The sequence below is a fragment of the Pristiophorus japonicus genome, chromosome 7 (genome assembly GCF_044704955.1).
Source record: "Pristiophorus japonicus isolate sPriJap1 chromosome 7, sPriJap1.hap1, whole genome shotgun sequence".
Lineage (NCBI taxonomy): Eukaryota > Metazoa > Chordata > Chondrichthyes > Pristiophoridae > Pristiophorus > Pristiophorus japonicus.
The window spans coordinates 157,768,787-157,784,751 of record NC_091983.1 but is presented as its reverse complement, the minus strand read 5'-3'; the positions used below and the strand labels follow the sequence as shown (position 1 = coordinate 157,784,751).

Below are 15,965 nucleotides of genomic sequence, written 5' to 3'. Positions count from 1 at the left end.
TTAAAACTATGCCCCCTCGTAATAGACCCCTCCACCAATGGAAATAGACCCTTACTATCCACTATGTCCAGGCCCCTCAATATTTTGTACACCTTGATGAGGTCTCCTCTCGACCTCCTCTGTTCCAATGAGAACAAACCCAGCCTAGCCAATCTGTCCTCATAACTAAGATTCTCAATTCCAGACAGCATCCTAGTAAATCTCCTCTGCACCCTCTCTAGTGCAATCATGTCCTTCCGATAATACAGTGACCAGAGCTGCACGCAGTGCTCCAGCTGTGGCCTAACCAAAGTATTATATAATTTAAGCATAACCTCCCTGCTCTTATTTCTATACCTCGGCCAATAAAGGCAAGCATTCCGTATGCCTTCTTAACCACCTGATCCACCTGGCCTGCCACTTTCAGGGATCTGTAGACAAATACTCCAAGGTCCCTTTGTTCATGTACACTATTAAGTGGCTTACCGCTTAATGTGTATGCCCTTTCCTTACTTGCCCTCCCAAAGTGCATCACCTCACACTTCTCTGAATTAAATTCCATTTACCACTGCTCTGCCCAACTGACCAGTAGATCGATATCCTTTGCAGCCCATGACTTTCCTCTTCATTATCAACCACACAGCCAATTTTAGTGTTGTCTGCAAACTTCTTAATCATACTCCCTATATTCAAATCTAAATCATTGATATGTATCACAAAAAGCAAGGGATCCAGTTATGAGCCCTGCGGAACCCCACTGGAAACATCCTTCCAGTCACAAAAACATCCATCAATCATTATCCTTTGCTTCCTACCTCCGAGCCAATTTTGGATCCAACTTGCCACTTTGCCCATGGGCTTTAACCTTCATGACCAGTCTACCATGTGGGACCTTATCAAAAGCCTTGCTAAAGTCCATATATACTACATCGTATGAACTGCCTTCACCGACCCCCTTGGTTACCTCCTCAAAAAATTCAATCAGGTTAGTCAAACACGATCTTCCCTTGACAAATCCGTACTGACTGTGCCTAATTAATCCTTGCCTTTCCAAATGCAGATTTATCCTGTCTTTCTGGATTTTTTCCAATCATTATCCCACCACAGAAGTTAGGCTGATAGTTTTGTAATTACTCGGCCTTCGTAAACAAGGCTACTACATTAGCAGTCCTCCAATCCTCCGGCACCATGCCCAGATCCAAAGAGGACTGGAAATTGATGGTCAAGGCCCCTGCTATTTCCTCTTTTACTTCTCTCAACAGCCTGGGATGCATTTCATCCGGGCCTGGGTACTTATCTACTTTCAAAGCTGCTAAACCCCTTAATACTTCCTCTCTCACTATATTTATTTCATCCAGAATATCACATTCCTCCTCGATAGCAGTATCTGCATCGCTCCTTTCCTTTGTGAAAACAGATGCAAAGTATTCATTAAGAACTCTCCGAACATCTTCCGTCTCCACACAAAGGTTACCCTCATGGTCTCTAATAGGCCCTACCCTTTCTTTAGTTACCCTCTTATTCTTTATATATTTAAAGAGCATCTTAGGATTTCCCTTAATTTTACTGGCCAAGAATTTCTCATGCTCTCTCTTAGCATTCCTAATATCCTTTTTAATTTTGCCTCTTAACTTTCTATATCCTCTAAAGATTCTGTAGTATTTAGCCGTTGATATATGACATAAGCATCCCTTTATTCTTAATCCTCCCCTGTAAGTCCCTAGATATCCAGGGGGCTCTAGAATTATTTTCCCAGCCTTTTTCTTTAAGAGCATATCCTTGGCCTGAGCCTTCCAGATCACCTCCTTAAATGCCTCCCACTGTTCCGACACTGATTTACCCACAAGTAGCTGTTTCCAGTCCACCAAGGCCAAATCACTCCTTAACTTAGCAAAATTAGCTTTTTCCCAATTCGGAACTTTTATTCCAGGCCTATTTTGTCCTTATGCATATGTTGTATAGTAAATTACCTTTGCGAAGTTTGTCAATTCTGTATAGCTGTTTGATCCTATTCACATTCTTTAGTCAAGTCATTAAGTACCTACCTGCGCTGATTTCTTAACTCTCCACAAGGGTTTTCTGTGCAGCCACAAGTGGCCACATACGCTGACCTAAGTTAGTTTGGAGCAACTACTAGCTGTCCAAACTGGCTTAAATGGCCAAAACGGGCATAGGTGGCTGGTAACGCCCCCTTTTGAAAAAAAAACTAAACTGAAAAAAAATCCTATCTCATTTACACTGGCGCAAATTGAATGTGCAGAATCGGGATTTTAAGATACTCCAGAAAAATCAAGTTGCTCCAAAAAAAAACGGAGCAACTCCTGGGCAAATTTGGGCCCAATATAACTATTCATCAACATTGTAAAAAAGATTTTACTAGTCCTTTAATTCTTCAGAGAATATATAAGTCTGTTCTGACGAAAGGTCATCGACCTGAAATGCTAACTCTGTTTCTCACCACAGATGCTGCCTGATCTGTTGAGTATTTCCAGCACATTCAGTTATTATTTCAGATTTCTAGCATCTGCAGTATTTTGCTTTTGTATTTAACTCTGTGGGCTGGATAAATCCTTGGATGTGATCTTGCCTGAAATTTAGTGGGATGGTGGCAGAAAATGGGACATATTCAGGCGGTGAGGCCTCCTGTGGCCTCCTTGACCCAAGGTCTATTTCTCTTTCCCTGAACCCACTGGAACGGCTGCTGGCTGCACCATCCCCACCCACCAATATAAATGCTGGCTGGGGAGAGGAGAGGCAGGGCCTGGCTTTCCGTCTCATGACCCTCTCGTCCGCTTCTCCTGCCTTTAGTATGAACGGTTACATCAAAAAGTTGCAATCCTATTTCAATCAGCAAAATTCTAACTTGAAGGATCAAAATAGTCTTTCAGTAGATAGATTTATTCATAGGGGTAGAATTCCTGCTCGGTTGCTCTGGTTTTTCCAGTGTCATTCACCCCAAATCAGCAAAACCGGTGCAAATGATTGCGGAATTTCAAGTGCAGATTAAGTTCAGCGCAAATCGAAATTCCGCGATCTTTTGCGTTGGTTCAAAAAACATCGTGCTGGAAGCCAGCCCCACTCACAAAACTGGCCAGGCCTCCAGATCCAATGAATCACCATGGCAAGTTTCCGCTCATTGCATCCATTTGTAGGCCTTCGAGTAGGCTTAAAAAATTAAGTTATTTTTTAGGTGCAATGACGCTACTAGTCACCTTTTAAAATCTTTTAAATATTAACACATATTTATTTACTAAGAAACCAACTACGGCACACCAATATGGCTAGCAAATGGTTTTGTATAGTTTTTAAAAATCATTTTCAGTTATTTAAAGTCAGGTTACTCACAGGTGGTAGACTAGTCACTGATTAAAAGTGCTTATTTTTTGTGATAAACCCATTATCAGCTGTAGTAATAAAATGGCACCAGGTTGTCACTCTTACATAAATTAAGAAATATTTTTTAATGCAAGAAAACAGAAATAAACAATTATGTTCTAAAACGCTGCCCGATTGCGCTAGTTCATGGAAGATTTTGCATTTGGCAATATGCAAATGAGTTTGAGCGGGAACTTGAGCAAAAAGTTCAATTCAGAAAACGAATGCAATTTGTGTCCGGATTGTCAATTGCCTCCAAAGCGGAAATACTTTATTTTTCGACAGCTTTATTTTATTTTGAAAGTGTTATAATTTATTCCGAAATGTTATTTAAAATACAGGGAACTCTCAGAATGCACCGCAAAGTAATCAGAAGATGCAGATTAAACTCAAGACCTCTGCAGCTGGTGGCTGTGATCGCCTGAATGGAATTAATGTAGAGGCTGGAACTATAGGTACTTTGTACTTACTGAAAAAATAGTACATTTGCTTGAGTGTACATTTTTATGTCTGCAGTCATTCTTAATTAGATGTTTTCTGAAGAATGGGGGCTGACGTATCGCATTTTTGTCTCAACATTTAGCTTTGATTTGATTCTCGTTCAAACACAATGAAAGAAGATCTCCTCTATTAAGTTGGAAAATGGGTTCACCTTGCAAATCTCTATTCAAAAAGATACAAAATAATGAAGAAATGGGAATGAGAATGTAATTAAGACTGGCACAGTAGAAATTCTGCTCTGAAATGTAAAAGGGAGAATCTTGAATTAAACCGAGTTGAGAAGGAATTTCTTCTCCCAGAGGGTTGTGAATCTGTGGAATTCTCTGCCCAAGGAAGCAGTTGAGGCTAGCTCATTGAATGTATTCAAATCACTGATAGATAGATTTTTAACCAATAAGGGAATTAAGGGTTACGGGGAACGGGCGGGTAAGTGGAGCTGAGTCCACGGCCAGATCAGCCATGATCTTGTTGAATGGTGGAGCAGGCTCGAGGGGCTAGATGGCCTACTCCTGTTCCTAATTCTTATGTTCTTTGTAAAAAATGCTTTATGCTTTTAATGTCTTTGCTGGGGAAATTAAAAATAAGAAATTGAAGTAAATACCTCGATAATTCTCCTCATGACTCGCTGGAAAAGAATAATTAATTGACCATGATGGTTTTTTGCCTGTTGACCATTTTGATATTGTGCTGTCCTATGTGCCACATCATCTTCATCTACAATGAATCAGATCAACTTTTGTTTTCAGTTCTTTTTGAATCATTGCCTCTTTATACTCACAGCATTAACAGGAAATGTATTCGTGACCCACTCAATATTTTATTTATCTTGCCAGAAAATTGAGCAAAATGAGGCAATGAGGTCTCCTGCTGGCTTCCTGCTCAAGTTCTATTTCTCTTTCCCTGAACCTGCTGGCAGCTGCAGCTTCCCCGCCCACCACATCTAAAGGCCAGCAGGGCAGGGCAGTGGAGGGGAGTGGAGTGGAGTGGAGGGGAAGGGCAAGGCAGGGCTGAAGGCATTCCTTCCCACTTTCCCCCTGTCCATAACTCTTACTGCCACTCCTCGGAACAACGATGACAGCACAACTGATTCACTAATTATGTTGGGTAAAAACTCTTTGGTCACAACTTGGCTGACTAGAGTTCTGTGCAGAGAAATCTGTGGGGTCATCACAACTGTTGCTGGAAAAATCAGCAGGGATCATTGAGTCAAAGTGGCTGAGACTATAGTGGCAGTGCAACACAAATGATGGGCCTAAAATCCCAGTCGGAGGCTTCCTTCCGATGAACGCCTCCGACCCAACATTTTTTAACGAAAAAACCTGATGGTTGCGGAGGCGCCTTGGATTCCGGTCAGAGGCCTTCATTCCATGTGCAGCGTACAGGGCCAGGACTTCCCGTATGAGTGAAAATGCTGGAGTCACGTAGGCCTGGACAACCAATCACTCTGCAGTATTCTCATTGATAATAATGGGAACACTGATTTTAGGAGTTTCCATTGTTATCAATGAGAATAAACCCCTAAAACAAGAAACACTACATAATAAATTTTAAAAAACACCTCACATATTTAAAATTAATTGAAATTAAACTTAATTAAATGTTTTAGAAAAAAAATATTTTTTGGAATTAAAAAAAAAATGTGTCTTAATAGGGTTTAAAATAAACTTACCTTAATGGTCAGGGTTTTTACTATAAAACTGTGTATTTAAATGTAATTTTTATATGTTTTAAAACTCTTATGCTGCAAAAGTAGGCTATGTGCCTGCTTTTACCAGGCGTAAGAGTTTGAAAGACATTCGCAAATAGCCTAATCTCTCCAGCGCAGATGTCCTTCTCCCAGGGATGCGGAGGATCTATCAAGAGAAATCTTGACAGATTGGAAAAGCCGGTTTTCGGCGCATGCGCATTGCACCCCGAAAACCAGCTTTTGCGAGGCCTCGTCGGGTCCGTGCGCATTTCGTACGCACCCGGCGAGGCTTGAATTTTAGCCCCGATGTTGCAGTTATGCAAATCAGATTGTAAATGTGGATTTGTTTGCCAAATACATTTCCATGAAGTTAATCCTCTTTAGTGAGTAGGATGGATATGAGCATGGCTGCTGCCAATTCATCTGCATCTTGTACTGTTATGACTGATTGATTGTCCTTCACAGTGGTTTTGCTATTTTCATGATGACTGTTTCTTTTGCTCCTCCCTTATAAATTTTAATTTCAGGTGGTACTCTTAATAATTTTTGCCCTGTATTGGGATGCCATGTGTGTGTGCATGCACACACATGCGCACACATTTGGTATGTACGTGTAACATGCTGGAGCCTATGCACAACAGGACATTGTTTTGAAGTATGCTGCTTTATGTTTGATTGGAAGAAGTGACAACTAGAATGAGTGATAGTAAAATTGCCAGGGAGGAGTAAGAAAATTGGCAGGAGGCTTGAATGTTTTTGGGCCTGCGGTATTTTGCCGTTGACATATGACAACATTTTTAGTATGATGACCATTTTGTAAAAGCAGAATGAATAGAACTCATCAAAAAGGTGGTTTCATTTATTCCAATTTTACTAAATTTGCAACATTAACCAAGAATCACGTCAGCATGCTTATTTAGATATTTTGATTATTGTTTTAACTATAGCTGAGACAGAAGAATGCCCAACTTATTTCAGTTAGGAGCTTTTTTGTCCTCATTATAGAGCAGTTAAATCTAATTTTTATGTTCTGAATTGGAAAGTATTATGATACGTTCCGTACTTTTTTTTTGCCCAGATGTTTATGGGAAGTTACAGATCAACAGCTCTTATCCCACACAATCCTGGACTCATCTTGGATCTGATGTGTCACCTGGAAATGAGAGGTAGTGGAGAGGGGTGGGAATGGGATACGGTATTATTGCAAAACCTCATGCAATTTAATCACAAGCTTCTTTAGCTTCTTTAAAATGAGTGCGATTTCAATACATTGCTCATCCCTTGGTGGTCCTGTCCCTACCTTAATTCTCTTCTTGTTACTTATGTGCGTATAGAATATTTTACTATTTCTTTATATGTTCTTTACATATTTTCATTTCATTTTTTTTTGCCTTCCTAATTGTCTTTCCTTAAGCTTGTCATATTTCTTTTTGTCATCCTCTGCTTTATTGTTTATATACTTCGCGAATGCTTTTTTCTTTCGATTTCATTTCATTCTCAGCTCTATTTACCCATGGCATCCGCGTCATGCGGGACCACATCACGCCCGTTGACACTAATTGGATGGGAAACCTGGAAGTAAAATGATAATGAGGTGGCTGAGTTTAAGAAGCCACTGACAGACGTGCTGAACTTGCTTCCAGGTTTCCCAACCACTATCGGCCCCTCTCTGGGCATGCGCGAAAAGCTGAAGTTGCCAGGGCAACTAGAGACGCTGAAGCAAGCTGAAGCCTGCTCCCCCGAAAGGTTGGTACCCCACTGCTGCCGAAAGGGCCACAAAGGACCTTTCCCCCCGCTGGACCCGCTGCCACCGCTCCCCCCCGGCTGGATCCGCGGCATTTGCTCCACCCCCCCCCCCCCCATCCCCGGGCTGGACCCGCTACAATCTCAGGCCGAATGGCCTTCCTGCTCGCAGGGGGAGCAGCGGGGGGAGCAGCCGTTTCGGCCCGGGATTGCAGCAGGTCCAGCGAGGGGGTGGGGGAGGAAATTGGGGGCAGCAGTCCTTTCGGTCCGGAAATCTTGTTTCCTTGCTCCAAAAAGAGTTCCCTATGAAAAAAAAAGTATTTTATTTTGTATGCTTATTGCCTCGTTCCTTAACTTAACAGATGTTTTTTTTTGTGGTGTTTTTGGCCAGTGTGCGCTGTGCTGAAATAAATCATGGTCGGCCAAAATCGGTTAAAGAGCCAAATATCAGTTTTCAACCAGACCTGCGCCAAAATTCTTGCCTACAACAAACTGGCGCTGACCGTCGCCACCAGTATAGAAACTTCGAGCAAAATTGCAAAATCATTGCTCCATTGAAATCAGCAGACTGCAAAAGAATGGTGCCTAATGGTGGCGAAAATAGAGCCGATTGTCTCTCTCCATCCATGCCTCACGCTATCATCTCTTGAACCATTTTCCACTTCCAGACTCGATCTTCTAATAGAAACATAGAAACATAGAAACATAGAAAATAGGTGCAGGAGTAGGCCATTCGGCCCTTCAAGCCTGCACCACCATTCAATGAGTTCATGGCTGAACATGCAACTTCAGTACCCCATTCCTGCTTTCTCGCCATACACCTTGATCCCCCTAGTAGTAAGGACTACATCTAACTCCTTTTTGAATATATTTAGTGAATTGGCCTCAACAACTTTCTGTGGTAGAGAATTCCATAGGTTCACCACTCTCTGGGTGAAGAAGTTTCTCCTCATCTCGGTCCTAAATGGCTTACCCCTTATCCTTAGACTGTGACCCCTGGTTCTGGACTTCCTCAACATTAATAAGAACATAAGAACATAAGAATTAGGAACAGGAGTAGGCCATCTAGCCCCTCGAGCCTGCTCCGCCACCCAACAAGATCACGGCTGATCTGGCCGTGGACTCAGCTCCACTTACCCACCCACTCCCCATAACCCTTAATTCCCTTATTGGTTAAAAATCTATCTATCTGTGATTTGAATACATTCAATGAGCTAGCCTTAACTGCTTCCTTGGGCAGAGAATTCCACAGATTCACAACCCTCTGGGAGAAGAAATTCCTTCTCAACTCGGTTTTAAATTGGCTCCCCCATATTTTGAGGCTGTGCCCCCTAGTTCTAGTCTCTCTGACTAGAACTAGCTATGCTGTCCTTCCCTGAGTTCCACCCTGCATAAATTCCAACTTGTCCAAAACTCTGCTTCATCCTATTCTACATAATGTCTTGTTCACATTTAACCCTGATTTTATTGACTGCCACTGGCTCCCTGTATCCTAATGTATTGATTTTTAAGTGCTCGTCTTCCTTAACAAATCCATGGTGACGCCCCTCCTAAGCTTTTTCAATCACTTCAAGCCCTATATCCAAGCTTTCAGGTTTCAGTCTTCTGACCGTGAATCGTCCCCCCTCAGAGCTATCAGTCATCGTGTCCCTGCACTCTGCGATTCTCTTTCTAAACTCTAGCAACTTGTAATATCTTTGACCATGCTTCTGGCCATCTCCCCAAGTCGGATTACACCTGCTTGATGCCCTTTGCTCCCCTTTGCTACGTTAACCGATGTTTTGCTGTGATGTTGTTGGCCTTCTCAGTCCAAGCACTGATACCACTGCCTCACTGGACATAAGTATTTGCCAAAAAATACATTTTAAATCAATAGTGTAGAATCAATGAGCTTTGATAACTGTTAATTTATTTCAATAATGCTTTGAATTATTAAACCTGTAATTAGGTTTCTGTAGCTCAGCGGTTTTACTTTATAAGCAGCATCATTACAAATCTACTGATTATTTTTTATAGAAAAGAGGTATGTATTTTGAAAACGATCAAGGTCTTTCATTACTCAAAGGAATCAATTTGACTATGCCAAAGGCTGAAAGTGCTACACAAACAACACAAAATATTTTTGGACTCAAATCACGAAGTATCCAGGATGATGCCCCCTAATGCTCTAATTTAATTTAATTTTATGAATGTTCAGCTGCTTGTTTCGAGCTCTGACCCCCACAACCAATGTTCCTTTGGTGATAACTGTAGTGTGTTTGTTTGAAAAGGACTCAAAATAAAATTGTACCTGGCATGACCTGGTTCTGACTGAGATATGCTGCAACTATAAAGGAAATCTCTTTACAATCCATGACAGTAAGGCTATTCTTCTTTCTTTCACTGAACAGGATTGTTTTGGAGGATGATGTTGGTTGGCATCTTGGGGACAATATTGTCATAACTCCCTCTTCATATGACCCTCATGAAACGGAGTCTGTCACAATGAGAGATGTCCAAGGTCAAAACATTCAACTGCGAGAGTGTCTATCACACCGACACATTGGTATGAATTCAGGTCTGAAGTATTGAGCCTAGATCTAACGAAGCAGATTCTACCAGTCATTCTTTCTGTGCCCGCAGAATCCAATTTGTGAGACATTTAATCTTGTTATAGTTCTCTCCAACTGCACCTGCTGGTATGCCACCAAGTAAAGCTTGAAGAGAAACTTCAGTACTTCATTGCCCTGTTTGCTATTAGTGACGCAAAATAGATTTTCACATTTCTTTTAACCAATATGTTTAGCAGGTTGATGATATTGTGAGGGAGGGCAGGGGGTGGGGGAAGAAGAGACATATTTTTCTTTGACTTAATTCAGTGACCTCACCATTGATGAAGTCACATGGTAAGTACTCACATAAAATGAGCAACTCCATTTTGGAGCAGGAGATTGCAAGTACAGATAGAAAAAGCATTAGTGGAATATTAGTTGTGGTAAAAGATTGTAAATAGGCTTGAAATTACAATGTGATATCATATGAGTGATTAATGCATTCATATCCATTTTCTTTCTCCCACTATTTTCACTCAGGTACAAACCCATTTAAAGTAAGGGCCCATAAAACCATAAGGTAGTAATAGTAATGGATTTTAACTATCCAAATATTGATTGGGACAAATTTTGTGCGAAGGGTATAGAGGGTGCGGAATTCTTGAAATGCATTCAAGAGAACTTTTTTAGTCGGGATGTAGCAAGCCCAACAGGAGAGGGGGCGGTCTTGGATTTAGTTTTGGGGAATGAAGTTGGGCAGGTTGAAGGGGTATTAGTGGGAGAGCACTTGGGTGCAAGTGACCATAATTCAGTCAGATTCAAGTTAGTTATGGATAAGGACAAGAATAGGTCTGGAATAAAAGATCTGAATTGGGGAAAAGCTAATTTTGCTAAGTTAAGGAGTGATTTGGCCATAGTGGACTGGAAACAGCTACTTGTGGGTAAATCAGTGTCGGAACAGTGGGAGGCATTCAAGGAGGAGATCCGGAAGGCTCAGGCCAAACATGTGCCCTAAAAGAAAAAGGCTGGGAAAAATAATTCTAGAGCCCTCTGGATGTCTAGGGACTTACAGGGGAGGATTAAGAAAAAAAGGGACTCTTATGTCATATACCAGCGGCTAAATACTTTAGAATCTATAGAGAAATATAGAAAGTTAAAAGCAAAATTAAAAAGGATATTAGGAATGCTAAGAGAGAGCACGAGAAATTCTTGGCCAGTAAAATTAAGGAAAACCCTAAGATGTAAGAGAGTAACTAAGGAAAGGGTAGTGTTATGCATGTAACCCTTGGCAACCTGTATCATACCACCACCAGTGGGCCTACCTGTTGGAGTCCCAAGGGATCCCAGCATCTCTTAGGAGTACGGTATATAAGCAGGCCTCCCATGCTGTACCAGCACTCTGGAGTTTAATTAAAGGAGCTAAGGTCACAGTTACTCATTGCATACAGTACTCAGTTGCATCACTTTATTATGAGCGTAAAAATTGGCGACGAGATAACGAACAACCACACAAAAATGCAAAGAACTGTTGGTATCCTGGAGAAATTCTCAGAAGGGGACAATTGGGAGGCCTTCGTGGAGCGACTCGACCAATACTTCGTGGCCAACGAGCTGAAAGAGGACGAGTGTGGGGCAACAACCTATGGCCTCATGAAGAATCTTCTAGCTACGGTGAAACCAACAACCAAATCCTATGAAGAACTGTGTACGCTGGTCCGGGAGCACCTAAATCCAAAGGAAAGCGCTCTGATGGCAAGGTATCGGTTCTACACGTGTCAACGGTCTGAAGACCAGGAAGTGGCGAGCTACGTTGCCAAACTAAGGCGCCTTGCAGGACATTGCGAATTCGATAGATTCCTTGAACAAATGCTAAGAGACTTTTTTGTGGTGGCATTGGCCATGAGGTCCAGCTGAACTGCCCAGCTGAACTTTCATTTTATGCATCTTATCATTCCAGGCCACAACTGGGGATGTGTTCGCCATTTCTCAACCTGTCACACATATCTGCATTCGGCAGGTGACTGCTGCTCTAGATGCCCGGTGGAATGACTACATAAAGTTCCCCATGACTACCCAGACAATGCATGAGAGGGCTGTGGGCTTCTCCAGGATTGCTGGCTTCCCAAAGGTACAGGGCTGCATTGATTGTACCCACATCCCCTTGCGAGCACCTGTGGAGGATTCCGAGATGTGTAGGAACAGAAAAGGCTTCCACTCCATGAATTTGCAGTTCGTTTATGACGGCATGTATCGCATCTTGTCAGTTGATGCGAGATACCCTGGGAGCACCCATGATGTGTTCATCCTATGCGAGAGCATTATATCTGCCATGTTTCAGCAGCAGCCAGAAGGACAGAGCTGGCTGCTGGGAGACAAAGGGTACGGCTTCGCCACCTGGCTCATGACGCCCCTTCGGAAGCTAAACGGGAATACAACATGACACACATTGCGACGCGCAGCATAATAGAGAGTACCATTGACATCTTGAAACAGCGTTTCCGATGCCTGGACCATTCTGAAGGCTACTTGCAATACTTCCCTGAGATTGTCGGTCAGTTCACTGTTGTGTGCTGCATGCTGCTTAACTTAGCTATCATGAGGCAGCAGACCCATCTGAGGTGAGAATGGCTGATGTTGAGGAGGAAGATGCAGATGATAATGAGGAGGAGGAGGAGTAGGAGGAAGCCATGCAACTACCTGAACCCGGAGCACGATGGCGGAGGAGGGCGGGCTGTCGTGCCCCTTTAATAATTGCTCGGGCCTCGCATCAGCAGTTCATCAGTGAATGCTTTGCTGCCTGAATGCTCAGCGGCAACGATTCCAAATGGACCATGTTTACTGTTTGGAACTGTTCCGTAATGTTGTGTTGTATTAATGGAACAAATTATGGAAATGATTCTTCTTTCGTTCAAAAAGTTGTATTAAAAATGGAACAAATAATGGAAATGATTCAGTTATAATTTAAAATATATTTTATTCAAAAGTTTAATGCTTGTTTGTACTTTACTTAACTTTGATAAAAATATTCTTGTATCAAACTTTAAAGTTTTCAGTTAAGAATGCTTACAAACTCTAAGATCACTTACAAACTTTAAGATCACTTATAAACTTTAAAATTTGTAAATTTACATAACTTATAAAAAACTTTTAATTTAAGAACAGTTAGTACAGTAACAACAATAATGATAACAACAACAACAGCAGCAAAGAAAAGCTTCACCCATCTCTCCTCCACCTTATTCCAAGACCGCCTGCTGCTCTTGATCTTATTGACTCCACCCTTGCCCGCAGGCGGTGGCGCAGTGTTTCTCGGGTTGTTACCAAGCTTATTCTTTTGAGCATCTTGGGTAATGCGCACTTCTTGATGGGCAAACGCTAATGTGGAAGGCCCGGCTTGGGCCTCTTCAGAGGTTGGTCTGGGGATTGGAGTGGGAGTGGCAGTTGATTCTGTTAATGGGCGCGGGGTCTGGGTATGTTCCCTTATTGCAGCAGCTAAATCTGACATTCCCTCCCTCATGTGCCCTGACAGTGTCTCAACTACTTCCAACATTCCCTCCCTCATGTTCGCCGATGGTGTAGCAACTGCCTGCGACATTCCCTCCCTCATGTGACTGGACAGTGTTCCCATTTCTCATGAGAGTGTTGTTAATTCTCCCGACAGTCCCGATACCTTATCACCCACCCCACTGATGGTGTCCAGGAGTGATCGCGTAAGGTCAATGCTCTCCGCACTCACTGCCATCATCTGAATCACATCTGTTACATCCTGCACCTCAGGAGAGCGCTTTCAAACTCTTCTTCCCCTCCTCACCCTGGGTGTGGCTCGCTGCATCCCACTGGGACCCGCAGCCTTGGATGGTGGGGCCCTGGGTGTGCCTCACTGCCACCCACTGGGATCGCAGCCTCGGACTGTGTGAAGCCATGGAATGTCCCAACACTCGTACCACTCAGGAAAGGGCCTGGCACCTCAATGGGCGGCACCTGCACCTCCTCCAGAGTGAGTACAAGAGTGGGGGCTTCATTCATCCCCTCCTCCTCCCCCTCACCCTCATGCTCTTGCTCTGGAAGGTGGGATTGGAAGATGTTCTCCTCTTTAGGCTCGTCTGTGTCTGAATCTTCTTCTGCATCAGCTTCAGCCTCGTCAGGGTTGGCCTCAAGTTCTGCAAAATATAACAGAACAGACAAATGGTTAGCAGCAGAGGAGGGGGCAGGGTGGGTGACATGAGTAGGTTCACACAGTGCAGGCAGCAGGCTCATTTCAAGGACCACGATGAATGATAGCACATTGCATCAACTGAAGCGTAGCTGACGGAGATATCCCCATGAACCGAAGCATTGCTAGCCCGCGCAGTACTTAACATTTAGCAAAGCCAGACTGTTGAATTTGTAGGAGTCGAGTGTGGGCCCAGCTTGTGCAGTGGTGGTTGCTTTTCTCAAAGCACTGATCCTGTCTTCCAAGGGTGTCAGTGGGTGCAGATTTGCCGGGCCTCCTCCTGTTCGAGTTCTTTCCCTTTTGTTGTATGCCACCTTCCTCTGCAAAGGTGAAAATATAACTTTTTAGAGAGGGTGTCTTTCTGCTGGGTGAGACATATACAGATGATCACATTTACAATTGCAATAAATGAAAATATTACTTACACTAACTACTTGACCAAGGTCCTGCCACTTCTTTTTGCACTGACCTACAGACCTCGGGGTGGTCACCATTGCACAGTAATCTTCTGCAAGTTGGTTCCAGCGTTTCTTCATTTCTTTTGATGAAACTTTTATGTGACCTCTGCTGGTGTCCAGCTCGTGCCATCTGGCCTTAATGACAGTAACTAGTGCCTCCATCCTGTAAGAAATTCTTGGTCCTTGAACCGCGTTGCATATTGTATTGCAGCTCCAATTTTTCCACTGAGAATGAAAGTTCTCACACACAACTGGCTCTTTAAAAATGGTCAATGCAAACCGGGAGATGTACTTGACATGCGTGCCCTTAGTAGACACGTCAAAAACATATTTTTTTTTGCGCATGCGCAGAAGGGTGAACATTAGGCTCCACCTACTGAAGTTGAAGGACAGGCTGCATGGTGCCAATGTCAAAAAATAACTGGGAAACTTGCAAGTTACTTTTTTGGAGTAGTCAGGGCCAAAATAACATAACTCTGGCAATACACCAAAAAAAGGCATTGGGGAAAATTGAGCCCATCATCTCAGGGCCAGTTGCTCCTTTAAGGGAACTTGGCAGCTGCAAGTCATGTGATCTTCCCTTGTTACATCTCTGTATTGCCCAGTAGCATCGCTGTACCTAATGTATGAGGAGTATAACTGAATGGAGAAGAATTGTTGTTGTGCCACTGTTCCCCTGAGATTGGGAAAAGAAGGATTCGATTCATTTCCAGAATTTGCATCAACACTGATGCCAGTACTGAGGGTAATTATGAACATTGAATTTTATACTAATGTGAATTACATGCTAGAGGTGCCATGTGAGTATAACAGCGGTGATTTAATTAAAACTTCCAGCGTGCTTTTATCGTGCTGTTGCTGCACTTTAACTGGAATTGCAGAGTGGAAATACTGACACCCAGTATCAGTGTTAAAGGAGCAATTCCCTGGAAGTGCACAGAGACATCTTTGTTAAGTTGTGAGAGGCAGCACAAAGGCATGTAATCCCCATGTCACTGAAAAGTCTTTCAAATTTCAGTTGACAGCACTTGAGGCACAACAATGATTCTTTTTCATTCAGTTATACTCTACTTAAGATGAGTAAGGAGAAAGATCCTACTGGGCAAATCAGACACACAGCAAGGGAAGGTCAAATGGTATTCATCCAAAAAGTATCTTAAAGGGACAGACGTATTTGATTCTTCTGAGTGTTTATCTTGCCTTGTACATGGGACTCATGGAGTACAGCTTCATTTGAAGAATGGTGATTGCAACATTTATGAGGAATTATTTTACCATCTTCCTGCCCTTTTCACAGAAGTGTGAACACAGTGCACCACTGTTAATGGGGTGAACATTAAAATATTCTGTTTTTGGCATATGATTTTAAAACAATTTAATGAAACAAGTGGATGAAAGTATAGCTGATGAAGAGATGGGATCTGTGCTTATCAAGATGAGGGATCTTTTTAAATATAAGTATAAAGTATGCCTAATTT

The 15,965-nt window shown here is 42.6% G+C and overlaps 1 protein-coding gene across 1 annotated transcript in view; it reads left to right on the top strand.

Annotated features, from left to right (window-relative positions):
* Positions 1-15,965, top strand: part of LOC139266646 (fibrocystin-like) — a 630,313-nt gene that overhangs the window by 359,860 nt on the left and 254,488 nt on the right. Inside the window, 3 exon segments of the mRNA XM_070884234.1 lie at positions 3,696-3,809; positions 6,621-6,708; positions 9,676-9,830. Coding sequence (XP_070740335.1) covers positions 3,696-3,809; positions 6,621-6,708; positions 9,676-9,830 — 357 coding nt within the window.